Below are 27,480 nucleotides of genomic sequence, written 5' to 3' on the forward strand. Positions count from 1 at the left end.
TACTAGAAAATGACTAATATAACATCAGTGTTTAAAAAGGGAGGGCAGCAGAAAACATGAAATTATAGGCCAGTAAACCTGACCTCGGTCATAGCCAGGTAAGTGAAAATGAGGACTACAGATGCTGGGGGTTAGAGCCGAGTGTGTGGTGCTAGAAAAGCACAGGTCAGGCAGCATCTGAGTAGCAGGAAAATTGACGTTTTTATGGCAAAAGCCCTTCATTCCTGATGCAGGGCTTTTGTCCAAAACATCAATTTTCCTGCTCCTCAGATGCTGCCTGACCTGCTGTACTTTTCCAGCACAACACTCTCGATTCAGTCATAGTCATACAGCACTGAAACAGACCCTTTGGTTCAACCAGCCCATCCCGAACATAATCTCAAACTAAACTAGCCCCACTTGTCTGCTTCTGTCCCCTATCCCTCCAAACCTTACCTTTTGTGTACTTAACCAAGTGTCTTTTAAACATTGTAACTGTGCCCACACCCAACTTTCTCAGTAAGTTCATTCCACACATGAACAACTGTGTAAAAAAATTGTGCCTCGTCTTTTTTAAACCTCTCTCCTCTCATCTTAAAAATGTGCCTCCTAGTCTTGAAATCCTCTATCCTAGGGGTGAAAAAAGCCCACCTATCATTAACCCTCTGTACTCCTCATGATTTTATAAACGTCTGTAAGGCCACGTCTGAACCTCCTAAAGTCCAATGAAAAAAGTCCCAGCCTGTCTTTTAACTCAAACCTGCCATACCCAGCCATATCCTGGAAAATCTCTTCTGAACCCTCTCCAGCTTAATAATATCCTTCCTATAACTGGTCAACCAGAACTGGACATGTTACTCCAACAGAGATCTTACTGATGTCCAACCTCAACATGACTTCCCAACCCCTACATTCAAAAGAACTGAGCAATGAAGGCAAGTGTGCTAAGCCTTTTAAACCACCCAGTCTATATGATGTAAACTTCAAAGAATCATTGACCTAAACCCCTGGGTCCCTCTGTTCTACAACACTACCAAAGGCCATACCATTAATTGTCTAAAGTTCTACCCGTTTGTTGTGCCAAAAATGCAGAATCTCACATTTATCCAGATTGAACTCCATCTGCCATTTTTCAGCCTATTGACAAATTTGATCAACATCCCTTTGTAAACTTAGAACCATTGATAAAATGCAAGATTTCACAATAAAGGATGAGATTATGGAGTATTTGGAAATGCATGATAAAATAAGCCTAAGTCAGCATTGCTTCATCAAGGGGAAGTCATGCCTGACAAATCTGTTAGAGCTCTTTAAGGACATAATGAGCAAGTTAGACGAAAGAGAGCCATTGGATGTGATCGATTTGAATTTCCAATAGGCTGTTGACAAATACCACACAAATTGTTGCTAAATAAGACCCCATAGTATTAAGGACATGGATAGAAGCCTCTGGATTAGTGGTGCTGGAAGAGCACAGCAGTTCAGGCAGCATCCAAGGAGCAGCAAAATCGACTTTTCGGGCAAAAGCCCTTCATCAGGAATAAAGGCAGAGAGCCTGAAGCATGGAGAGATAAGCTAGAGGAGGGTATGGGTGGGGACAAAGTAGCATAGAGTACAATAGGTGAGTGGGGGAGGGATGAAGGTGATGGGTCAGGGAGGTGTGGATAGGTGGAAAAGGAGATAGGCAGGTAGGACAAGTCATGGGGACAGTGCTGAGCTGGAAATTTGGAACTAGAGTGAGGTGGGGGAAGGGGAAATGAGAAAACTGTTGAAGTCCACATTGATACCCTGGAGTTGAAGTGTTCCGAAGTGGAAGATGAGGTATTCTTCCTCCAGGCGTCTGGTGGTGAGGGAGCGGCGGTGAAGGAGGCCCAGGACCTCCATGTAGTCGGCAGAGTTGAAATGTTGGGCCACAGGGTGGTGTGGTTGATTGGTGTGGGTGTCCCGGAGATGTATCCTAAAGCGCTTTGCTAGGAGGCGCCCAGTCTTCCCAATGTAGAGGAGAGTGTAATCGGGAGCAACGGATACAATAAATGATATTAGTGAATGTGCAGGTAAAACTTTGATGGATGTAGAAGGCTCCTTTAGGGCCTTGGATAGAGGTGAGGGAGAAGGTGTAGGCACAGGTTTTACAGTTCCTGTGGTGGCAGGAGAAGGTGCCAGGATGGGAGGGTGGGTTGTAGGGGGGGGGCGTGGAACTGACCAGGTAGTCACAGAGGAACGGTCTTTGCAGAAGGCGGAAAGGGGTAGGGAGGAAAATATATCCCTGGTGGTGGGATCTTTTTGGAAGTGGCAGAAATATCGGTGGATGATTTGGTTTATGCGAAGGTTGGTAGGGTGGAAGGTGAGCACCAGGGGTGTTCTGTCCTTGTTACGGTTGGAGGGGTGGGGTCTGAGGGCAGAGGTGCAGGATGTGGACGAGATTCATTGGAGGGCATCTTTAACCACTTGGGAAGGGAAATTGCTGTCTCTAAAGAAGGAGGCCATCTGGTATGTTCTGTGGTGGAACTGGTCCTCCTGGGAGCAGATACGGTGGAGGCAGAGGAATTGGGAATACGGGATGGCATTTTGCAAGAGGTAGGGTGGGAAGAGGTGTAATCCAGGTAGCTGTGGGAGTCGGTGGGTTTGTAAAAAATGTCAGTGTCAGGTCGATCGTCATTAATGGAGATGGAGAGGTCCAGGAAGGGGAGGGAGGTGTCAGAGATGGTCCAGGTAAATTTAAGGTCAGGGTGGAACGTGTTGGTGAAGTTGATGAATTGCTCAACCTCCTCATGGGAGCACGAGGTGGTGCCAATGCAGTCATCAATGTAGCAGAGGAAGAGGTGGGGAGTGGTGCCGGTGTAATTATGGAAGATCAACTGTTCTACGTAGCCAACAAAGAGACAGCCATAGCTGGGGCCCATACATGTGCCCATCGCTACCCCTTTGATCTGGAGGAAGTGGGAGGATTCGAAGGAGAAATTGTTAAGGGTGAGGATTTGATTAACTGGCAGAAGGCAGAGAGTGTGGATAAAGGGATCTTCTTCAGGATGGCGGCCAGTGACTAGTGGAATACTGCAGGTGTCAGTATTGGGACCAAGACTATTCACATTATGTATTAACAGTCTGGACTTCGGACCTGATGATGCTGTTGCGAAGTTGGCAGATGACACAAAGATAGAAGGGACAGGTAATGTGGAGGAAGCGTGCAGGCTGCAGAAGGACTTGGACAGGCTAGGCGAATGGACAAAGAATTCATGTGGGCAAGTATGAGGTTATGCACTTTGGGAGGAAGAATAGAGATGCAGACTATTTTTTAAATGGGGAAATGCTTCGGAAATCTGAAGCACAAAGAGACTTCGGTATCCAAGCTTGACGCTGGTGTGTTCCAAAATTCAGCAGCAATGAAGTGCAGAACCATTCTCAATGTAGAAATGTCATGACGGTGTGGAATGATTGGCATGTGTTGGATGCTACAGGTCTGTGGATGTGCTGCCCTGGAATATGCCCTGAAATGTTGGTGTCAGGTGTCCAAGATAGAGACCCCAAACAGCAAGCTGAGAACTGAAGTTGTCAAGTTCCTGCTCTGACTTGCATGTCAGGAATACATTTCTCTAGGAAAGGAATGTAGTGCGACTCAGCAAAGTGAGCACAGGTTGCACTGACCTTTAATCTAACTTCTGCCTATTCAATAGAGTGGCTCAAACAGTCTTTCAAAAAGAGTACACATGCTGAAGATACTCCATTCCGATCAGAAGGGGGAGCTGCTGCTACACTGTTAGCTTATACTTGTGTGATTTGCCATCAGGAAGTACATATACAAACCTAAACAGAAGAAGCTCTCACATCTCACTGTAATGACCAATACAGCTGTGTCTGTTATAGGATCAGCATAATTTAAAAAAGGACCAGGTAGCAAATTCCTTCCCTGTTGAATTTCTAAAATGGATATTCTAGAAGCAAGTCATTGGCCCATTACATTAAAATATCATATCAGACAGTTAGGCTTTCATTAGGTTGAAAACACTAGTGCATTTATTACTGAGTTTCCTTGTGTGTACCAATATTGATTGCATAAACACCAGATGTACGAGTCATCCAATTATATTTTGTAGCCCTTTGATGATATTGTTCAGATATAATGCAACCTAAAACTGTTGCAGAATTTGAGGAATTCAATCCATTCAACCTTGATGAGCAGAAGATTAATCAGTTTTGAATACAAAGTAACCAAAAAAACCTAGTTATCCCTGTCTAGGATTTCATCCCACTGCTGGTTAATAACATGGTGTTGTGGGATTGTCCCATTCATCCCATAGCCAGTCACAGTTGCACAGCTTAATACAGGAAAGCTAAAAAATAGCAAGGAAAGGAATCATAACACATTATAGACCCAGCTACAAGATGTTGAAACCAATCTGTGCAAGACAAAAAAGACCAAAGAACTGTAGCTGCTGGAAATCAGAAACAAAAACAGAAATTGATCAGTTCGAAGAATGTCACTGGATCAGAAATGTTAACTTTGCTTTCCCTCTGATGCTGCAAGATTTGCTGAGCTTTTCCAGTGATTGGTTCAATCTGTACTAGATACCTGCAGCAATTGTTTGAATCTTTAAGACATCCCCTTGATACTTTTGTCACCTATATTTTCTTGGTTTTTCTGTTACCTTTGCCAGTGGTTGAAAAGGTAAATGTGTCCAAACCTTGAGGGTGCTGCTATACAACTAGCCACAGAAACTGGTGGGAGGTTCAGCTGTATGCCTTTTCTCAGTTTATCACATTCCTTGCACCAAGGCTGATATTAGCAGTCTGAACATAGGGAGCTTTAGGTATGGTTGGCACTGCCAACTACCACAAATTTCTGAGTCATTCAAATTCTTGCAGAAGTTGAAGAACATTATCAGTAAATTCATTTCTCTGTTTTCCCATTCCTGTCAGGTGTATTGGTGGGAGGCTGAAGTGCGGCGGGTCATAAGTACTTGGACAATAAACTTCATTTAAAATGAGCCATGTGACATCAGGATCAACTTCATTTAGGTGGTAAAAAACACTGGTTAAAGGAAAAAGAGAGAAGTTACATACAAATCAACATATTTCGATAGCACCTTTAATGTAATAATCAAACTACTACACAGGAGTATTACAAAATAAAGTATTATACAAATCCAATAGGAGATAATCCGTCACATCTCCAGAAACTTGGTAAAAAACATAGGCTTTAAGGAGTGTCAAATCAGAAAACTAGATAGAGAAATAAAGATTATATGGAGGCACTTCCTAAACTTCAGAACCACGTAGCTAAAGGTATGGCCACCAATGACACAGCAATTACAATCAGAAATGCCCAAAACACCAGTATGAAAGCTTTTGGGGTAAGAAAGGATTCCAAAGCTACAGAGCGGCAAGGCCATGGAGATATGAAAATGATGACTTACTGCGAGTTAAGGCCATTACATGACTTGAAGTTTTACATACGGTAAAATATGGCAAATCAGCCACGAACACATGGATTTGGGTTTGAAAGTAACAAAGATGAGGGTTCAGCTGCAGCTAAGCTGAGAAAATGGCATTATTGGCAATATTACGGAGGTAAAATTATGCAGTCTTAGTGATGGCGCAAACATGAGGATGGAAATTCATCTCAGACCAGGAGAGGAATAGAAGTCAGTAACTAGGGAACAGATTTTGGAACAGGACAGAAAATAATGGCTTTACTCTTCCCAACATTTAAATGGAAGAAATTTCACTTCATCCAGGACTGGAAGTTAAACAATTTAACAATAGTGGAAGAGTTGAGAGAGGTATGCTTTGATGGAGCTGTGCATGTGTGAAAATTAAGAGTGCCATCAGATGAAGATGTTGCTGAGAGGGATCTGCTATTTCAAGCCCCTTTAATTCCAGTTGAAATATTCTTCAAAATAATGCGTTTCTCTTTTTTTTTCAAAATCATCAAGCCTCTTCTATCCTTTGTATTTCTGCTGAAGTCTCCTTCCTGCAAGCCATTCCACCAGTATCCTCACCACCTTGATAGAGAGGCTCCTTAATTTGAATGGCTCAGCTATTAATTAGTTGAGCCATCAGGGCCCTGGTTCTACATCTAATTTTAATATAGATGACAGGGGATAATAATTTAAACAGGAAGCTCTCTAATATGACCTATGTGATTATATGGTCATTTTTTTTTTCACATGCAATAATGCAACCTCAAGAACAGCCACAAACATTTAATTACAGGCACCAAGTGCACCCCCAGACTATCTTCATTCTTCTATCCTATTGATATCAAAACAATACATGCTCAATAGGATTGTCAGAATGGTTGGTTACACTTTTTCCCAAAGTATTTTAAGAGAAAAGATATTAAAATAATTCTAAGACAATGGGAATCTCTCACATTTTAAAAGCATAAATTCATCATATTAATCACTGATTATAATGAGTTACCTGCAAGCTGCATCCTGGAGTTTCGGTGGTTGTCTGCTGCTCAGATATGGTAGGCAAGTGTTGGCGACCATATCTAGATCGGTTTCACCTACATCAAGAAAAATAGTCCTATTTCATCTTCACTGTAAAATCGAGGAAATTAACTTTTTATTTTACATTGCCAGTGTTAAACAGTGCCCAAGTCAGACGTAGCACAGTGGGATAGAAATTGAAGCCATCTTGATTTCACCTAATAATGCTTCTTTGCTCTAAATTCAAATTAATAACTGCCATTTCTTACATCAGCAACCCTGTGATGACTCTGATTAAGGAGGAGAAAGTGAGGTCTGCTGATGCTGGAGGTCAGAACTGAAAATGTGTTGCTGGAAAAGCGCAGCAGGTCAGGCAGCATCCAAGGAGCAGGAGATTCGACGTTTCGGGCATAAGCCCTTTTTCAGGAACGAGGAAAGCGTGTCCAGCAGGCTAAGATAAAAGGTAGGGAGGAGGGACTTGGGGAGGGGCGATGGAGATGTGATAGGTGGAAGGAAGTCAAGGTGAGGGTGATAGGCCGGAGTGGGGTGGGGGCAGAGAGGTCAGGAAGAAGATTGCAGGTTAGGAAGGCGGAGCGGAGTTCGAGGAATTTGACTGAGACAAGGTGGGGAGAGGGGAAATGAAGAAACTGGAGAAATCGGAGTTCATCCCTTGTGGTTGGAGGGTTCCTAGGCGGAAGATGAAGCGCTCTTCCTCCAGCCGTCGTGTTGTTATGGTCTGGCGACGGAGGAGTCCAAGGACCTGCATTTCCTTGGTGGAGTGGGAGGGGGAGTTAAAGTGGAGCCACGGGGTGGTTGGGTTGGTTGGTCCGGGTGTCCCAGAGGTGTTCTCTGCAACCTTCCCCTGCAACCGCAAGAAATGTAAAACTTGCGCCCACACCTCCTCCCTTACTTCTCTCCAAGGCCCCAAAGGATCCTTCTATAACCGCCACAAATTCACCTGCACCTCCACACACATCACCTATTGCATTCGCTGCACCCGATGTGGCCTCCTCTATATTGGGGAGACAGACCGCCTACTTGCAGAATGTTTCAGAGAACACCTCTGGGACACCCGAACCAACCAACCCAACCACCCCGTGGCTCAACACTTTTAATTCCTCCTCCCACTCCACCAAGGACATGCAGGTCCTTGGACTCCTCCATCGCCAGACCATAACAAGACGACGGTTGGAGGAAGAGCGCCTCATCTTCCGCCTAGGAACCCTCCAACCACAAGGGATGAACTCAGATTTCTCCAGTTTCCTCATTTCCCCTCCCCCCACCTTGTCTCAGTCAAATCCCTCGAACTCAGCACCGCCCTCCTAACCTGCAATCTTCTTCCTGACCTCTCTGCCCCCACCCCACTCCGGCCTATCACCCTCACCTTGACCTCCTTCCACCTATCGCATCTCCATCGCCCCTCCTCCAAGTCCCTCCTCCCTACCTTTTACCTTAGCCTGCTGGACACACTTTCCTCATTCCTGAAGAAGGGCTTATGCCCGAAACGTCGAATCTCCTGTTCCTTGGATGCTGCCTGATCTGCTGCGCTTTTCCAGCAACACATTTTCAGCTATGACTCTGATTAAATCTGCTAACATGTTCCTGTTTCATACTTAAAACAAACTAGATTGAGGCCATGTAAATTCATTCCATGGCTAAATTCCTAATTATTGATTTCCACTAACAACAATGTTTTCAAAGAAAAACGGCTATGTTTTCTGTTGCACAATTAGATAAACCTAAAGCTTGAAACAGTGCCTGAATACATATTGTTACAGACAATGTATGTAAGAAATATCTTGCATTTCTAGCATTAATTTAAAGGTACAGCTTTACATATGAAGGAAGCTAGAAGCCAGTTATAGTCTACTAATTGTTAGATTGCTTTAACTCCATTTGTATATTGCTCCTGTTTTTGGGTTCAGTGTTCTGGTGAATGCCCTCCTAAACTGAATATTATAACTGTATGATTTAGCACGTTCAGCACCAATATGACATCACCAGTCTGATACTTGCTGGATGCATTAACTTCTCAGTCCCGAAAAATGACATACTAGGTTTGTTTTAATCCAAAAATGATAACTGAATTGAAACAAAAGTGAGGAATTGCAGCCAAATATTGTACTGTATACAATTACACAAATCTGTTACTTCTGATTGCAGGTAACAAGCTTCCTGGAACATTGAGAGAATTTTGTGCATTTGTTCTATTTTAAGACTGTAAGAAGGACTAATTTTCTCTCCATCTCACTCCCTTCTTTGCTAATGATTTTAAAAAGTGTATCTCAATATCAAAAAATCTCATGAAAAACAAGCATTATTGGAATAAAAACAGTGCTAAAAACATTCAGCAGATCTGGGCAGCATGGGTGGTGTTGTTTAGCGATTAGCACTGCTGCCTCACAGCACCGGAGACCCGGGTTTGACTCCCATGTCCAACGACTGACTGTGTGGAGTTTGCACATTCTCCTCATGTCTGCGTGGGTTTCCGCTGAGTGTTCTGGTTTCATCTCACAATCCAAAGATGTGTAGGTCAGGTGAATTGGCCATGCTAAACTGCCCATAGTGTTAGGTGCATTAGTCAGGGGTAAATATGGGGGAATGGGTCGGGGTGGGTTACTCTTCAGAGAATTGGCTGAATGACCTGTTTCCATACTGTAGGGAATCTAGTCACCCAGCATCTTTGGGACAAAACAGCCATTTTTGGATTCTTGCTGAAAATGCTACAGGTATTAAATGTAGAATGTATTGAGGAATTATTTCATGTTTTGAATCCAATAAGACTCATCTTCGAAACTGACAGGAATTAGTGTCCATTGGAATATGTTGGCCCTTGAAGCAAAGTCTTCTGGAAATCATCAGGAATACATGACGGTTTGTAACAGCATAATTTGCCTATGGTCTGTGATATATATCTGTGTCAAGACATCTGCCACATAGTAAAAGTAAATCGATAATTATTCAGCTAATAGAGGATTTTAGAGAGAAAAGTTCTAATTCTCAGTGTCTGAATACATAAATAGTTTGAAGCAGGAAAGCTAGGGTTATATTTAGAAAATGGAACTGAATTAAAACAGAAAACAGAAAAAAAACCCACAGCTGCAATGGAAAGGAAAATGTTAGGCATGAAAAATGTATTAGTTTTCATTCTTATTTTCTTGAAAGCAATATGAAAGGTCCAACTAGTGACATTGGTGGTATAGGTGAAAGGATCTTTCTCAGGATGGCAGCCAGTAACAAGTCATGTTCTGCAAGGCTCAGTGTTGGGACCCAACTTTTCACTTTATACATGAATAATCTAGATGAAGGAACTCAGACAATACAAAGGTAGGTCGAGTGACAGGTAACATAGAGGAAGCAGAGAGTCTGCAAAGGATTTGGACAAGTTAGGAGTGTGGGCAAAGAAGTGGCAGATGGAGTACAGCGTAGGAAAGTGTGAGGTCATTCACTTTGGTCGGAAGAATACAGGCATGAACTATTTTCTAAATGGGAAGAAAATTCAAAAGTCTGAAGTGCAAAGAGACTTGGGAGTTCTAGTCTAGGATTCTCTCAAGGTAAACTTGCAGTTTGAGTTTGTAGTTAGGAAGGCAAATGCAATAGAGGCATTTATTTTGAGAGGATTTGAATATAAAGCAAGGATGCACTTCTGAGGCTCTAAAAGGCTCTGGTCAGGCCACATTTGGAGTAGTGTGTGTGGTTTTGGACCCCATATCTCAGGAAGGATGTTCTGGCTCTGTAGAGTGTTCAGAGGAGGTTCATGAGAATGGTCCCAGGAATGAAAAGCTTAAGAAAGGAATGTCTAAGGACTCTGGGTTTATACTCCATGGAGTTTAGAAGGGTAAGGCGAGGATCTAATTGAAACTAACAGAACATTGAATGGCCTGGACAGAGTGGCTGTTGGGAAGATGTTTCCATTGGTTAGAGACCAAGACTTGAGGGCACAGCCTTTGAGTAAAGGGTAGACCTTTTAAAATGGAGATAAGGAGAAACTTCTTTGGCCAGAGAGTGGTGATTTTATGGAATTCGTTGCCACAGAAGGCTGTTAAGGCCAGGTCATTGAGTGTTTTTAAGATGGAGATGGATAGGTTCTTGATTATCAAAGGGGATCAAGGGTTATAAGGAGAAGGTGGAAGAATTGGGATGAGAAATTTATCAGCCATGTTGAGGTCTTGTGATCTTATGTACTTACCAAGATCCAGTTTCTCACAGAGTTTTCCAAGACCTTGAAGCTCAGCTAATTGGAGTTTGTAGGCAAGTGTGTGGCTATAAATAGGCCCAGCCTTTGCACTGACAGGGGCTTGGCTGACTAAAGAGCCAATCACCTTTGGCAAAATGTTTTTCGAAACTCTACTCTTCAGAAAATCACCACAGGTGTCTGCCAACCTGCATAGCACCTGTAAAACAAAACAGAAACCTTTCAATGTTCTGTAGTTTTTTTTATTACACCATTCAAGATCAGAAAATAACCCATCAAATTTCTGATATCCAGAAATATTTGCAAATATTTCATAAGAAAGTCAGGATAAATCAAATCCCTCTTGCCTTAGTTTAATGCAAAACATGTAAGATGCACAAATTCACCAAAGATGCTGGATAGGAAACATCACTTTACCCGGAATGCCCTAAGGACCACGAGGGGATCATCATTGGTCAATCTTTGCACAAAAGGACTCCATACCCGGTGTACCATTGGGAGTAGTTCATTCACATTACTCTGGAGAACAACCACACACAGTTCCAAAACATCCAGTACCTGTAAGAAAAGAAATATTGCATAACCGAAGATACTTAGTACATGTACATGTTTAAAAGGACCTCAGAATAAACTCTTCAAATTTATGTTAATTCAGAAAACAAGAGTTTCGTGTTAAAAGTATTTTGCTACAAATGTAGTTCATTTTGTTTTACACAGTTACTTCCATTATGCAATATGTGAAGTTTGACTGTTGATAACATCATGGTCATTATAATGCAGAAGAGATCATTTGAGCTATCAAGTTAATGCCAGTTCGCTGTGGAGCAATCCAGTCAGTCATATTCTCCCACTTTATCCCTGTAACTCTGCCCATTCTTTCCTTATAAAAGCTATTGATCATCTTCACTTTCACCATCCTTTTAGACAGTGGTTTCAGGTCACTACGACTCACTGTGTGAAGAGGTGCTTCCTCCAATCCACCACTTCTCTTGTCCACATCATTAAGTCAGTGGCCTCTACTTCTTGTACAATCATTCATTGAAAATAGCCTATACATCTCTTTATTTAAACTTATCATAATTCTAAATACACTATTAAATCTCCTTGGCTCTAGGGAGAACAACTCCATCTAACCTTGCAAAAACAAAATCTCTCATGATTTTAATGGTATTTCACCTGCACTCTCTCAATGACTTATATGCTCTTTCCTAAATGTGGTGACCAGAACTGAATGCAATTTTCCATCTCTGGCCTAATTAAAGTTTCCTATAGGTTCAGTTGTTTGACTCTGTTTATGAAGTCAGAGGTCACCTGTTCTTTGCCAACTCCTTTGTCAATAACCTTGGAATTTGCAAAGTCAGAAGGACTGCAAAGCCATTTAAGAAATCATAGGTGGGATCAGATTCCAGGGCACCCGGTGCCATTAATACAATGTACAAAGATGCAAGAAGAGAGACTGCACACAGCACTCCTAACTCATCCAGCTCCATTCGAGTGGAGGAATGCCCCACTAATTTTTGTGGAGTTGAGCCAGCTTCTCCATGATTTTAGAGGAGTTGTGAACCATATTTTAAATTTGGTACCATTTGAATTTGCCTTTGAAAAACATCTTCCTTGTGCCTCTTCCATGCCAAATCATTCCCCTACTCAAGTGTCACCAAATGGCCAGCCAAGCTTTTCAAAGAGATTATGTGAGTTTGCTTATGCAGGTCCAAAGAACTGATATGCTTGTTTGATTGACAGCTCTAAGAACTCCATTTTTCTGATTACCTTTTGTCAATATCTCAATGTTTTTGAGCACATGTTTAAGAGGTGACAAGCATTTAAAGCTTTGATTATTGACACCCTAATGGCCTTTCACATTGACATGTATATGATTTAGAGATCCATATGATGGAGCTTTTGTATGTCGTCATGTGGGAAGGAAGGAAATCCTCTTCCTATTTTCTCGTAGGTGCCTCTGATGGGCAAGGGATACCTTTCAAGGCTAGCAGTGTTCCTTCCTTACTACCTGTTTTAAACAGTTTGAAGATAAAAGAAACATATTTCCCCTCTCCCACCCACTAGCCATGCAAACTCCCTTGTTAACTCTCTTTCTCCAGATACTGCCAGACAGCTTACGTTCCTCTAGCAATTCCTGTTTTTAATTCAGATTTCCAGCATCTGCAGTTATTGTTTTTTAAACTATTTTGTGGCATGGGTAGTGTAATATTAAGAGTCAATTATTTGTTTACATATGGTGGGCAGCACGCTGATCGTTGGGACCTCTGCGAGTGAGAAATTGGCGTGCTAGATACCTTCATAAGAACACATGCCCTACTTTCCAAACACATGTAATATTCAGCTTCAAGGTTTTAAATCATCCATTCGGTATCAGATAATTGCCAAGAATGGAAGCAGAGTCTATGGCAGGGGTTAACATAACAGTTTCAATCTCCCTAATGCCCACTTAGAGATTTCCCATCATTCAGTTTTGGTTGTCAGATAAGCTTTGCTGCAAATCAGACACTGGAATAATCCAGAGAGCTGGTGGTGAAGTACAGCTTAGTCCCGACAGCGTGCATGCAAAACTTAATGCTGTCTTTGGGGATATCACCAAGGGGCAGTATGTAATATGGGAAAAGGAGCAGGATGAAATGTTATTACAGGTGACTTTGGTCACAACTGGACAAGTACAAATAGAACCAAGCAAAAAAATGTCCACCTAGCTAGATGATAGAGGAAAGGCACTGAAGGAAGACGGTGTGGTCAACTATGTTGAAGACAGCAGATAGGTGGAGAAATATATTAGCCACAATCATACATCATCAGCTATAATTTTGTAAAAGTCTATTTTAGTTCAGTGACTTTAGTAAATATACAGTGTGGAACCTTGAATGGAGGGATTTAAATGTGGAAGAACAGGAAACATGGGCATGGATTTGGCAGGTGAAAGCATGTTACAAAATTTTGGATAAGAAAAGTAGGTCAGAGATTGGGTGGTAGCTTGCAAAGCCAGAGGGATCAATGGTGACTCTTTTTGTTGCTGGAGGAGCAGACAGTCAATGTTAAGGGGAGTGTTATTACCTGTGCAGAGAGAATGGTTAACAACTTCAGTTAATACAGAAATGAAGTTACTTGGCTGCAGTTTGCTTGGAATAGCCTGATGGAGCAGAAAGTGGGACTAATGGACAACTCATGGGAGGAGAGAGGAAGGACACCAGAGAAAGGCCCAACTTACAGCTAAGGCATTGGTTGGGACAATTAGGAGAGGTTTGGTCCAGTGAGATCGATGGGAGAGAAGCAGCAAGGTAGAAGGTATTGATTCTTCGAGCTCTGGGTACATTATTAAAGACTAGGATAAAGGCAGCACAAGAGAGTTGTCCAAATCAAAAGCTTGTGCTGAAGAAAAGCTGGGGGTTATCTTTGCATTCCAGAATGATTTTGGAATAATGAACAGTTTTAGCAATGGAGAGAAATATCTGTTAATGACTTAAGTGATTCAACCAGATTTGGTAATAGATGATTAAACTAGTTTTCTACCATAGGCATTCAAAATTTATATTCCCTGGGCTTAAGGGAGTGACTGTCCGTCGCAGACTCCTTAAAAGTTAACAGATCTATGTAAGATAATGCTGTTCTTTATTTGGGGCTGCACAGTCTTGGGACTAGCTTGCCTCAAACCATTTATAAGAAGCAGACTAGACAGCATGAAAGGTTGGGTGCATTCACATCAGCTCTCAATTCCCACCTCTAACAATACTCTTTTGAAGCATCAGATTGAGCAAATCATTACAATTCCATTTTAGAACTAACTCAATAAATAAGGTTTTATTCCATTCTAGTCCAATCTCTTATAAATGCTAACTATGCAGTCCAGGAGTCTCTAAACAACGAATTATAGGGTGTTTATTATGGTAAGATTTTTATACCATAAAATGCAACATGTTAGAAAACTAATAATACTAATTTGCTTGCTCTCAAAACTCATTTTAATTCACAGATGCCATCTCCACAAAGATCGGAAGTTATTATACATGACTGACAGAAACTAAATAGAAGAAACATTAAAATTAACAGAACTATTCTGAGGGAATGATGGGGGATGAAAAAGACTTTTGCTTGCACTCTTGAACATTTAATTTGGATTAAGTTTAAAAGGAATATTTAAACTAGGTCTCAGTCAATACCATATGCCCTGACTTGATTTTACAAGTAAACTGCCTCACCACTTCTAGCCTTAGAGAAACCTGAGAATTGAAAAACATGTACAAATCCTTGAACATTTTAAAATCAAATATCAAGATAGGGAACACTAGAAGACCTTTAGCCGTAATTTAATGCTTTTGTCTGACAGAAGGTGAATGCACCTCTCCATCACATCTTTAGCAATTTGGATATGAGCAGGGAGCTCCTTCTTCACATCAGGGTGGTCAAAAGTAATGTCAGGTTCCAGTTGATCAGAGATTTCATATTCTAAAACAAAACATAAATTTGTGTTAAGAAACTCAAATTTCACGTAGAATGTTTAAAAATAAAACTGTCAACCAAAAGGATGGATGGTTGAGTAACAGATTCAACATTTGAAACAGCGAAAGGATCAAGTTAATAGGTGCTGATCTATTAAATCAGACCGAAAATAGAAAGGTTACTGCTTTGATACATCAGACATGCCAGCTCCATAGTTACTTAAAAGTATCCTGGAATTCGTATTAGCAATGAGTGGTCCTGTTTATGCAACGACAACTAAAACAACAGAAAACTTGAAGATGCTGGGCTGGGAAAGGTTACAGAGGACCAAGTAATTTTAAAACAAGATGGAGAATTCTTTAAGAATCAGCTATTGATTGATCTAGAGCCAAAATTAGACTGAAAATACAGGAGTGCTGATGAATGCTATCTGACGTAGGACGCAAGCAGAACAATTTTGGACAGTGTTGGATTTATAGTGTGCAAGGTAGAAGACCAGCGAGAAGAGTATTAGAACAGTTAAAATTACAATCAATAAGAGCATGGATAAGGGTTTTCACAACATAAGGTCACACAGGCATATGGACTGGGGAGTGTTACAGGTTGAATTGAAATATCTTATTAATTGACAGGATCTGAGTTAGCTTAATTCAGGATAAAGGAGCATGCCAAGATTTAAACACTATGGTTTCTCACCAAAGTGGTTAGGATGAGGAAATGGATCAATGGCTAGGGTTTGTGGTTAGGTCTAAAGACAGTGATTCCAGAATTCCCAATATTTAATTGAAAGACATTTCTATAACAAGTTAGGCCAGTTGGCTGCCCAATTGCAATGCAGACAAATTTGTGAAGTAATTTTAGTCTAGCCTATCCAGTGGAAAACCAAGGGGATTGAATTGCCTGCACATTTTGCACCCATCTATCCTTACTTTATTGACTGCAACAGAAAGTAAAAGTGGGGCAAAATGAACGAGTGCTCTGATGAAGGCAGTTTCTGCTGGGTGAGCCAGGCTCTCCTTCAAACAGAAAAAGCCAAAAGGGTATTTGAAAGAGGTGCTTAAAAATCATGCAAGATTTAGATTGAGTAAGTAAAAGTAAACAGTTTTCAGTGGCTGAAAAGTTGGTAACCTAAGAAAACAGGATTTAAGGTGAATGGCAAACAAAAAGAGGTGGACCGAATGTTGTATGGTTCTATATTCTGTTGACAAAAGAATCTTCAAAGCAACAAGCTCACTGTCTGACAGGACAATGATATAGATTCAATAGTAGGCTTCAAAAGGAAAATGGAAAACTACCTGAACAACAAAAATTTGCAGGCATATGAAGAAAGAATCGTGGAGTGGGACTAATTGGATTACTCACTGAAAGAGCTGGTGCTGCTTCAATGGGCTGAATAGCTTCCTTTTACGTTGTAGTACTCTGCAGTAAGTGTTGGGTCAGGTACCTTCAGAGTTGGTTAACTCTATGTCTCCATAAGTGAAAAAGATTACAGTATCAAATATCATTTAGATATTTAAATGCTGTAGAATGGTTTTCTAGTCTAATCAGAAGCTTCACCCCTGAACTCCCAACTCCATTTGAAGTTGTCAGCCAGAGACTGACAGCTTTCAAAGGTTAAACAGCATTGTTGGAGATCCATGTAGAGTTGCACCGTTGCAAGATAAGTGTTTTTTTGTTGGGCCAGAGAGGGACTTACAAGCAAGATGTTCAAGGTGGAAAGAAGATCAGAAGCAAGGTTGCCTTTTAGAGGTCACTTTCCTGCCTGTTCATCCACACCATAATTGTCCTCAGGTTAGGGAAAATAGGACAACCCACCCAACCCTGGAGGCAGCCACTCTGTTTTCTGGGCATGGAAAACACAGTCTCTTTTCTTGACTGCTGGGAAGGCAGTTAATTTGGGCCAGTAATGAGTTTAGGTCCTTAGATGACATTAACTGACCAGTTATGGACCGTATTGATGACAAAGAGTTGCTATGGTGGCAGGAAGGGGGAAGAGATTTGCTCCAAGACCCACCCACCCACCCAATTATTTGCCCTTTCTGCCACCTCCAGGAAAGGGGACAAAAAGTATTCATGGTTTTGTCACTATACATAGCCTTTTGTCCAGAACAACTGTCTGAAAACTACATGTCATCATGAAATCATATAAAACTTAATATTCAGAAAAAACAACATGCATTACCAGAGGCTGTATTAGAATTGCCAAACCAATTATTCTGCTGCATTCCTTTTCAGCAGTACGCAGAATTTCTGGCAAAATAACTGGTTGCAATGGACTGTAATGTGCAGCATGGTTGGTTAGGAGGCAGGAAACATAAAATACAAAGTAAGTTAATTGGGTACTGTACAACTCTGATATGGAGAATCCTCTCAGTATTACAGCCAATAATTCACAGTTCAAAAATTAGAGCATAAATGGGGCTTACACAAATATGAAAAGTGAGAAAAACAGAGTGCAAGGAGATATGAAGAAATAAGAGAAGATCATAGGAATGCTAGTGAACATATGAAAAGGGATTAAAAGGATTCACTCCATGTCAGTTATTCAGTCATTGCATCCAGCAGCTAACGGTTGAATTAATCACAGGATAAGCTTTTATGTTTGCAGAGAGCTGCAGTACTCTATAAGAACCAAAACTGTAACAACAAAATCAGTTTACTGAGAAACGTAACGACAAAGTTAAATCTCACAACACAGTCTTCAGAATGTCAATCACCTATATAGATGTGATAGACTGTAGGGAAATAGATGGTGACACCTTGCAAAATGTCCAGATTACAGAGGAGGAAGTGCTGGATGTCTTGAAACGGTTAAAGGTAGACGAATCCCCAGGACCTGATCAGGTGTACACGAGAACTCTGTGGGAAGTTAGAGAAGTGATTGCTGGACCTCTTGCTGAGATATTTGTATCATCGATAGTCACAGGTGAGGTGCCGGCAGACTGGAGGTTGGCAAACGTGGTGCCACTGTTTAAGATGGGCAGTAAAGACAAGCCAGGGAACTATAGACCGGTGAACCTGACCTCGGTGTTGGGCAAGTTGTTGGAGGGAATCCTGAGGGACAGGATGTACATGTATTTGGAAAGGCAAGGACTGATTCGGGATATAGTCAATATGGCTTTGTGCGTGGGAAATCATGTCTCACAAACTTGATTGAGTTTTTTGAAGAAGTAACAAAAAAGATTGATGAGGGCAGAGCAGTAGATATGATCTATATGGACTTCAGCAAGGCGTTTGACAAGGTTCCCCATGGGAGACTGATAAGCAAGGTTAGATCTCACGGAATACAGGGAGAACTAGCCATTTGGATACAGAACTGGCTCAAAGGTAGAAGACAGAGGGTGGTGGTGGAGGATTGTTTTTCAGACTGGAGGCCTGTTACCAGTGAAGTGCCACGAGGATCGGTGCTGGGCCCTCTACGTTTTGTCATTTACATAAATGATTTGGATGCGAGCATAAGAGGTACAGTTAGTAAGTTTGCAGATGACAACAAAATTGGAGGTGTAATGGACAGCGAAGAGGGTTACTTCAGATTACAACAGGATCTTGACCAGATGGGCCAGTGGGCTGAGAAGTGGCAGATAGAGTTTAATTCAGATAAATGCAAGATGCTGCATTTTGGGAAAGCAAATCTTCGCAGGACTTTTACACTTAATGGTAAGGTCCTAGGGAGTGTTGCTGAACAAAGAAACCTTGGAATGCAGATTCATAGCTCCTTGAAAGTGGAGTCACAGGCAGATTGGATGGTGAAGAAGGGGTTTGGTGTGCTTTCTTTTATTGGTCAGAGTATTGAGTGCAGGAGTTGGGAGGTCATGTTGCGGATGTACAGGACAATGGTTAGGCCACTATTGGAATATTGCGTGCAATTCTGGTCTCCTTCCTATCGGAAGGATGTTGTGAAACTTGAAAGGGTTCAAAAAAGATTTACAAGAATGTTTCCAGGGTTGGAGGATCTGAGCTATAGGGAGAGGCTGAACAGACTAGGGCTGTTTTCCCTGGAGCGTCGGAGGCTGAGGGGTGACCTTTATTTACAAAATTATGAGGTGCATGGATAGGATAAATAGACAAAGTCTTTTCCCTGGGGTGGGGGGTCCAGAACTAGAGGGCATAGGTTTAGGGTGAGAGGGGAAAGATATAAAAGAGACCTAAGAGGCAGCTTTTTCACACAGAGGGTGGAACGTGTATGGAATGAGCTGCCAGAGGATGTGGTGGAGGCTGGTACAATTGCAACATGTAAGAGGCATTTGGATGGGTATACGAATAGGAAGGGTTTGGAGGGATATGGGCCGGGTGCTGGCAGGTGGGACTAGTTTGGGTTGGGAGATCTGGTCGGCGTGGACGGGTTGGACCGAAGGGTCTGTTTCCATGCTGTACATCTCTATGGCTCTATGACTGGATCACAAGCTTCTAAGTGCTAGCACCTAATTGTTCACTGCACGCACATTGAGACTGATAGCATGCACTGCATTACAGAAAAGTGAAATATCTTGATTATTTGGAAAGGTAATTCTTGTCCAGGAAATACCTGTTTGGTCCGAATCAATATCTTCAACATCCCCTTCAGCCAAACGCTTTTGCTTCTGATAATCCTTGAAAAAGCACTGGATCTCTTCTGCTTTGGTAGCAAAATTACAGGCCTTATTGTGAGGTCTCTCTTTCTGAGCAGGCTCCTTCGGTGGAAACCAGTGAGCTATTTTGTGATCAAAAATGTGGAGGTTATTTTGTAACAGAATCTCTCATTAATATTTCATTAATTGAAAGGCTTTGTCATTCAGCTTTTCCCTTTGTCCGATCATTACAATGATGATGGGTTACACCTTCATATCAACCACCATTATTGGATTTGGCTTGTGGTTGACATCATATGCTTTCTGTTGCTAATCTTCCCAATTTATCAGGATTCGGGACTGGCACCAATAAACGCTAGGTTGCCTGAAACAGTAGCTCAGGTAAGTTAAAAAGCTTCTACCAGTCAAAATTTGAAAAAGTCTATTAAATGATGTTTTCAGGTGCCTCACTTAAATTGGACCACAGATTCTAAACTACATAAACACTTGAGAAAAAACAAGGCAATAGATATCTAGAGAATGCGCTGCTTAAAATAATAGTGGCCATTTGTAAAGGCAGTAGACTTTTGAGATAGGTTGGATAACTTCCACAAACTTTGCCTTTTTAAAAATGTGGTTTTTTAATTTGGTTTGAAGACTTTTCGTTATTATAGGAAATAAAGGAAAATAGGCTGTTTGATAGAAAGCAAAGAATCACCCAATTATAACTCCATCAGTTTTCCAACTGATACGGTCAGGCTGTGCATCAAAAGAATGGAGGAGTCAGGCTGCCAATAGTGAACAGGCCAGAAGACATGTCACAAAGCTTCCATCAATATGTCCAACAAGAGCTGAAAGCTAATTCTACTCTTGATTCTAAGAAGTCCGTAACACAGGTAGGTAAGGGACATTACACTGAGCAATACTAGCAGAGATTTACAATATTAGAAGTTTCCCAGAGGTAGGAGAGACAGTTGAGTAGAAATAATGTCACGAGACTTGTAATCCAGAGACCTAAGATCGTGCTAAAGCAGCTGATGGAAATTAAATACAATTTGGAATTGTAACAATGGCCATGACCCTATCATCAAGCATTGTAAAAAAAACTCCTCCTCATTACTAATTTCCCAAAGGAAAAGTTTCTATCCTCTTACCTAGTCTGGCTGACATGAGACTCCAGATCCATAATAACGTGATTGACACTTAACTGGCCTCTGAATTGGCCTAGCAAGACACTCAATTCAAGGGCAATTAGGGATGGGAAACAAATGCTGATCTTGCCAATGATACCCATATCCCATGAAAGAATCCAAAAATCTCACAAGTCATTTAAAATGAAATTAAATGGAGTCTTATTTATATAGCATTTTACTTGTTTAGCATCTTCCAAGGCTTGAACCATTGCAACATTCGTCAACAAATTTGAAATGTAGTCATGGTTATGATGTAGGAAATGTGGTGGTTATTTTGCACACAGAAGCTTCCACATCTAGCAATTAAATATCTGGACTATCAATACTTTTAAGGTGATGGTTAAGTGATAAACTTTACTTAGCAATGTTTAACCTCCATTACACATTTCATTCACAGCTTGCTGTCTGCATACTTAATCCCATCCAGCTCTGTCAGCTGATCACCCATGTGTGCTGGTTTCCAGTTAGGCAACACTTTGTTTTTTGAAAATTCTCATCCTTATTTTCAAATCCCTGAATGGCTACCTGCTTCACAGTAATCTATACAAGACTCCAAGATTCATAGGCTCCTTTAATTTTGGCCTCTTGCAGATTTCTTGTTCCCTTGCAGACTTGCTTTCAGTGGCTAAGCCCAAAATTCTGGAATTCTCTTCCTGAACCTCCTATGCAGTTTCTTGAGGATCCTTAAAATTTACCTTGACGTAGTTTTTGGGCATTTACCCCAACATCTTATGTTGATCAGTGTCAACTTTTGTTTGATAATCAATTGCCCTTTGAAATGCTTTTGGAATTGTACTACTTTAAAATGGTTCAAGTTGTTGTTGTTATTAACTTATTTCTTTACTTGTGCTCCATGCCCTAAATTACAAATCTCAAAATCTTGCTGGCTTTTTGTTTCCTACATATCAGTTTGCAAAGCTGGACACACAAAAAAACTAAAGATTAGTAGACGTATTCATGACTTCTGCCATTTACCCATTTTAAAAATAATATCAATGGTTATAGCTGGAACAGGAAAAAGGAAGTTCACAGACCATTTTGGATCTAAAAAGAAAAAAGGGAGTTTCTGTCATTTACAGGTCAATAGTCTTCAACAGAACGGGAGACTACAAGATAAACTAATGTTGGATGCATAGGGCTGCAGCTAAAAAACTTGGATTACAGGCATTGTGTAGATCTAAAAATACTGTAGACTTTAATGATGGTCACATTCTAATGAGGAGTTTAGACAAACACAATTGAACTCATGAACTGGAGATGCTGTTGTTGGACTGGGGTGTACAAAGTTTAAAAACAAGATTTTTAACAATTGAACGCATCATTGCTTGAAGCTAATTCTGAAAAGAGGGATGACTTTTAAGACACAAAGCCATTGCATTTATAATGTGTTTTTAAAAACTTTGAAATTTAAGAAAAAGGATGACCAAATTCATAATCCACTCGACTACCACTTATACATTACTGGATGAGAATGGAACAATTACTCTCTCCAGCCGCAACAATAGATATTGCCATTTACATTGGGTTTTAAAAGTTCATATCTTTGTAGGTTGAGTTTGTTCCTCAACCTCCACAATAACGTTTTGGTTTCAGCCTTGGAAATTGCTTTCTTACCTTAAATTGTCCTAATATTTAAACAAGATAACCATGTTTACTGCAAAAGAAAAAAAACACTATATTGCTGGAAACTTTTCTGCTTGCAGCAGAATGCTTAGCACCATTCAATTCCAATGAGTAATGACAAACATTGTGCTACATTCCAATAGTGGAATGTGGATATACTTTCATCAACAACATACCTAAAGCTGTCATTAGTGAATGGAGGACATTGAAAATTAGATGAGCCTTTTCACTGTGGTAATGATCAAGAGACAGCAGCACATCCTGAACCACATCATCAACCAAAGGTAGCAGACTGGCATCGGAATAGCTAAACATGACACTAATAACACGGGGTGTGTGAGGATATTGAGTTAGTCTTCTCAGGTTGAGGGAAATAGTGTTCACAAGATAGTCAGAATTCAGATTTATCAATTCTTGAAATGAATCATAGCCACAGGCTTGGCAAAGATCTATTAATGTCCTTGTAGCTGTTTGACTAATAAGTAAAGTCTCAGCTCCAACCTTTTCTATCACTGGGTAAAGAGAAGTCATTAAAAGTTGACGAAATTCCTTATTTAGCATCTGAGCAAAATAGCCAATTCCTTCAAGTTGAATGCAGATTTGCCAGATATTGCTGTTCATAGTGTGAACAGTTAGACTTTGACTTGTGTGAAGACAATCACTGTGGGATCCTTTAGTAAAACCCAGAAATTTTGGTTGGTTCGTATTGAGGCCAGCCTCATGCTCTGACTCAATACTTGTTACCAGATCCCAGTTAGCCCTGCTTACGTATTCCTCAATAATGGAAGTCACAGTTGCCTTGAGATCATCTACACTAACTGGAGTTTCTCTTTCATGCAGAACATCCACATCTAACCCTGCAGCCCCCAACAGCACTTCATTAATCACTATTGCAGCCTGTTTCCTATACAACACTGACTCTTGGTAGAGGTGAATGAAATGATCCACGAGTAGATACAGATTGCCATAGTAACCTAAAACTCTGCAAGTCTGCTGGAGTAGTGCAAACACACATTCTTCGGTAAAATGCTTGAAGTATTTTCTCTTCATAGTGGGCTTGTTTCCCAGTCTTAAGTGATCCCAGCCAGACAGAAAGGACATTGGATGTTGTAGATCATCAGCTTCAGAATTCAAACGTCTCTCTTCCACAATTCTCACATCCGTGACATCCAACTCTAGGATTTGCATCAGTGCTTTTGAAAGACGGCTAAGGTGAACAGTTGAATTTAATATAACATTCACTTTGGGTCCTAATAACTTTAAGTAGCCAAGTAATAAACCCAACGATTTCAATTTACTCTGGTCATCCAGTGTTCTCATAAGTCTTGGAAGAGCAGTTGTGAGTGCGTGCACATTTTCAGACAGCACATCTGTAAAATCTTTGTTCTCGCATATCATACAAAGCTCAGAGACATTTCTCAAAACTTGCCCGCATCTGGTATGCACTTCTGGTCTCTCATCACCTACAAGGCCAACCAGAATTTCCAGCAAATGGCCAATAGATTGTTTCAGTGATTTGTTACAGTAAGACAGCAAATGGGAGACTAGCTCAACCAATTCCAACCTTACTTTCCAATGTGGGTTGCCAGTAGCACAGCTACAGATTTTCTGTAACAATACATCTAATTTGTTTGCAGTATCTTTCACCCATTCTGGTTCCCTGCAGATTACAAGATCAGCAAGCTTACTGTCCTCTACAAAGAGCATTTTCTTGTCACGGTGATTCTTGGACACTTGGTCGTTGGCCATGACTAAGCCCACCAGTTTATACCAAACCTTAATGGCATAGGTGGTTACTAAGTGACCCTGTTTAATATCTCCAGAAATTATGCGTGACATTCCTAAAGCGATTCCTGGCAAAAATGAGGCAAATGCATCTCCAACTTGAAGGAGGTCACTACTGTCAAATGAACAGTGCGTATCTGGGCAATCACACTGTAATATCAAAAGCAGCAAACACTTTAGGGCCAGGACCCGAAGCTGTCTTGATTTTTCATGTTCAGCAATGTCTAAAAGCATAGAAATAACAAATCCTTGTGTAGGAAGCATGTGTGGTTGGTAGAGACATAGCAAAATGTCACCATATGCTGAATGAAGCAGGGCAATGAGACCTTGGACAACAGCCATTTTAAGCTCCTCTGAGATAATGGCCAGCTTTCCATGGTTTCCTGGAGAGGACAGGCAAAGAGAAAATTCAGAGAAGATGTCACAAAGTTGTTGCTGATTCTGCACACATGTTCTAGAAATTATAAAATGAATGCACTCTACTACACTTTGGACAAATCTTTCTTGCTTCAGACCAGGTGTCCTCAATGAAAATCTAAGTGGAAACAAGACATACTCCTGCAATTCCTGTAATGCAGCATCCCCAACCTTCTGCAGCTGGGACTGAAGGCATTGTACATTGATGACATTCTGTTCCTTTGTTATCTTAACACAAATTGGACGCAAGGCACTGAAAGCCTCTTTTGGGGTATGAAAGATGGCCATCTTCAACCTACTGCTGCATCTATTGCTTTATCATCCTGTAAAACAGAAACAGAATTTTATGTTCAATTTGCTGAACCTTTCACAAACACATTCATTTAAAAAATGTCAATGTTATTCAACAAAAGGTAGCAATGCTACTTAGATGAAGTGGCAATATGTGTTGAGTGGCTAATCATGTTATTATTACAATCATAATAGCTGTAGCCCAAAATCACTTTTTTTTATGGAGACAGCCACAATATTACAGAATGAGCAAACATCCGAGTTCTGATTAGATGTGGTGTAGCTGTAGATTCCAGTGAATATATTGAACAATGTCCACAAAATTTAAATAATTGAAGTGGACAGACTTCTCACTCTCCAGTATCCTACAGGCATGGACACAGATCCCTCACTCCTCGATATCCTGGAGGCATAGAGATGTACAGCATGGAAACAAACCCTTCAGTCCAACTTGCCTACGCCTTATAGATCATGTCCACCACACCGTCCTCATCAATCTTCTTTGTTGCTTTTTCAAAAAACTCAATCAAGTTCCATCCTGACTATCCCTTTCCAAATATGGGTAAATTCTGTCCCTCAGGATTCCCTCCAACAACTTGCCCATGACCAAAGTCAGGCTCACCAGTCTATAGTTCCCTAGCTTGTCCTTACCACTGTTTTTGGCCCAGCTTTTACTTCCCTACCTTTCCACAGAGTTCCAGGATACACCTGATCAGGTCCTGGGTATTTATCCACCTTTAACCGTTTCAAGACATACAGCACTTCCTTCTCTGTAATATAGACATTTTTCAAGATGTCACCAACTATTTCCCCACATTCTATATCTTCCACATTCTTTTCCACAGTAAACACTGACCCAAAATACACATCTAGTTTCCCCCCTCCACCCCACCGTCTCCTGCGGCTCCACACAAACACTGCCTTGTTGGTCTTTGAGGGGCCCTATTTGCTCCCTAGTTACCCTTTTGTCCTTAATGTATTTGTAAATACCCTTTGGATTCTTTTTAACCTAATTTGCCAATGTGATCTCATGTTCCCTTTTTTGCCCTACTGATTTCCCTCTTAAATATACTCCAGACTTTATACTCTTCTAATGATTCACTCGATCTCTCCTGTCTGTTCCTGACATACGCCTCCTTCTTTTTCTTGGACAAACCATCAATTCCTCTAGTCATCCAGCATTCCCTACACCTGCCAGCCTTTCCTTTCACCCTAACAGGAATCTACTGGCTCTGGACTTTTGTTATGGTCACAGACTCCTCACTCTCCGGTATATTATAGGTATGGATCCAGACACGATATACTAACATTTTGTCCGGCTGTTTTCAGCTTGAAGCTCCAGGGATGACCGGCGCTACTGCACATGCGCCAAATCGAGCCCAGACGCCTGCGCACTAACGGCGGCCGCTCTCGATCAGAAATTTCTAGATTGAACTGTCCAAGACCCAGTGATGAACGGGCCCAGCCAACCGTCACTGGGAAGCTCGCGCTGTCATTGTTCCGAGAGTTGGCGCGGGCGGTCACGTGGCCGGTCTGGCGCCGTGACCTCTGACCCTGCCGGGTGGTTTGGAGGGGGGTGAGAGGGCAGGCCGCCATTTTGCCGAGCGAGCTCCTGAGGGATCGATCGTGGCGGGCGGCAGGCACCGCTGGATTGACCGATACGTACCCGCACACTGAGACAGAAATGTCCTCCTTCTCTGAGTCCGCCCTCGAGAAGAAGCTCGCCGAGCTGAGCAATTCGCAGCAGAGCGTGCAGACCCTCTCCCTGTGGCTTATTCATCATCGGAAACACGCAGGGATAATCGTGCACGTCTGGCACCGGGAGCTGAAGCGAGGTGAGCGGCTCGTTCCCCGACCCCGAGTGGGGTTAGGCTGCCAGGCTTAGAGAGCTGTCGTCCGCCGGAGAAAGGAGGGCACCCGCCGCTGTCTGTTGCCCGCCTCTTGGCTTCAGCGCTTCTCGTGTCTGGAACGCTTCCAGCTTGAGCAGCAGAGTACTCCTCAAAAAAAGGGGGATAAACATTTGTGTTTGTGTAGCGTCTCGGTGCATTCTTAAGAAATCTTGACCGTACATGAACCACCTTTTTGAAGTTAAAAATCACACAACACCAGGTTATAGTCCAACAGGTTTAATTGGAAGCACACCAGCTTTTGAAGCACCGCTCCTTCAGTGACGCTCCGAAAGCTAGTGCTTCCAATGAAACCTGTTGGACTGTAACCTGGTGTGTGATTTTTAACTTTGTACATCCCAGTCCAACACCGGCATCTCCAAATTATCACCTTTTTGAAGTTTTATTACTATTGTAACGAAAGAATCATTCACATTTCTCCCACCGACAGTTTTTGGATGATATTTGAGGGCTAAGTACTGGTGCTCCTTCCCTGACTTTCTCCAATGTTTCTGTTCTCCTTGGGTTCACTTTAAAATTTTATTCTAAAATGACAAGTTTGACACACTATTATGTCCGTTAGTAATGCTTTGATGCGACAGCCGATGTGCTACAATCTCTGATTGGATATGGGACCACAGATATCAGTCTCAGATAAAGTTAAAAATCACACAACACTAG

The 27,480-nt window shown here is 41.5% G+C and overlaps 2 protein-coding genes across 3 annotated transcripts in view; one reads left to right on the forward strand and one right to left on the reverse strand.

The window, feature by feature from the left end:
- Positions 1-3,724: 3,724 nt before the first annotated feature.
- Positions 3,725-26,324, reverse strand: tti1 (TELO2 interacting protein 1). Its single transcript, XM_060836294.1, has 8 exons — positions 26,222-26,324; positions 22,597-24,945; positions 19,583-19,747; positions 14,912-15,063; positions 11,026-11,166; positions 10,603-10,807; positions 6,403-6,490; positions 3,725-5,008 (listed from the first exon to the last, which is right to left on the reverse strand). Exons 2-8 carry the CDS (start codon positions 24,908-24,910, stop codon positions 4,825-4,827), a joined length of 3,249 nt encoding a protein of 1,082 aa, XP_060692277.1. The 5' UTR covers positions 24,911-24,945; positions 26,222-26,324; the 3' UTR covers positions 3,725-4,824.
- A 29-nt stretch (positions 26,325-26,353) lies between these two features.
- Positions 26,354-27,480, forward strand: part of rprd1b (regulation of nuclear pre-mRNA domain containing 1B) — a 50,369-nt gene continuing 49,242 nt past the window's right edge. Inside the window, exon 1 of one of the 2 annotated variants that reach the window (XM_060836295.1) lies at positions 26,354-26,748. In XM_060836295.1, coding sequence (XP_060692278.1) covers positions 26,598-26,748 — 151 coding nt within the window. In that variant the 5' untranslated portion in view covers positions 26,354-26,597. The remainder of the gene's footprint in view (positions 26,749-27,480) is intronic. The other variant, XM_060836296.1, reaches the window with a different exon arrangement.

This window comes from Hemiscyllium ocellatum, chromosome 15, assembly GCF_020745735.1.
Source record: "Hemiscyllium ocellatum isolate sHemOce1 chromosome 15, sHemOce1.pat.X.cur, whole genome shotgun sequence".
Taxonomy (NCBI): domain Eukaryota; kingdom Metazoa; phylum Chordata; class Chondrichthyes; order Orectolobiformes; family Hemiscylliidae; genus Hemiscyllium; species Hemiscyllium ocellatum.

Coding starts and splice junctions, on each gene's coding strand:
- tti1 (XM_060836294.1), bottom strand. CDS start 24,910: ATGGCCATCTTTCATACCCCAAAAGAGGCTTTCAGTGCCTTGCGTCCA. Junction 19,748..22,596: donor TTCACTAATGACAGCTTTAG/GTATGTTGTTGA, acceptor ATCACAAAATAG/CTCACTGGTTTCCACCGAAG. Junction 11,167..14,911: donor GCATTAAATTACGGCTAAAG/GTCTTCTAGTGT, acceptor CTTTTCTTACAG/GTACTGGATGTTTTGGAACT.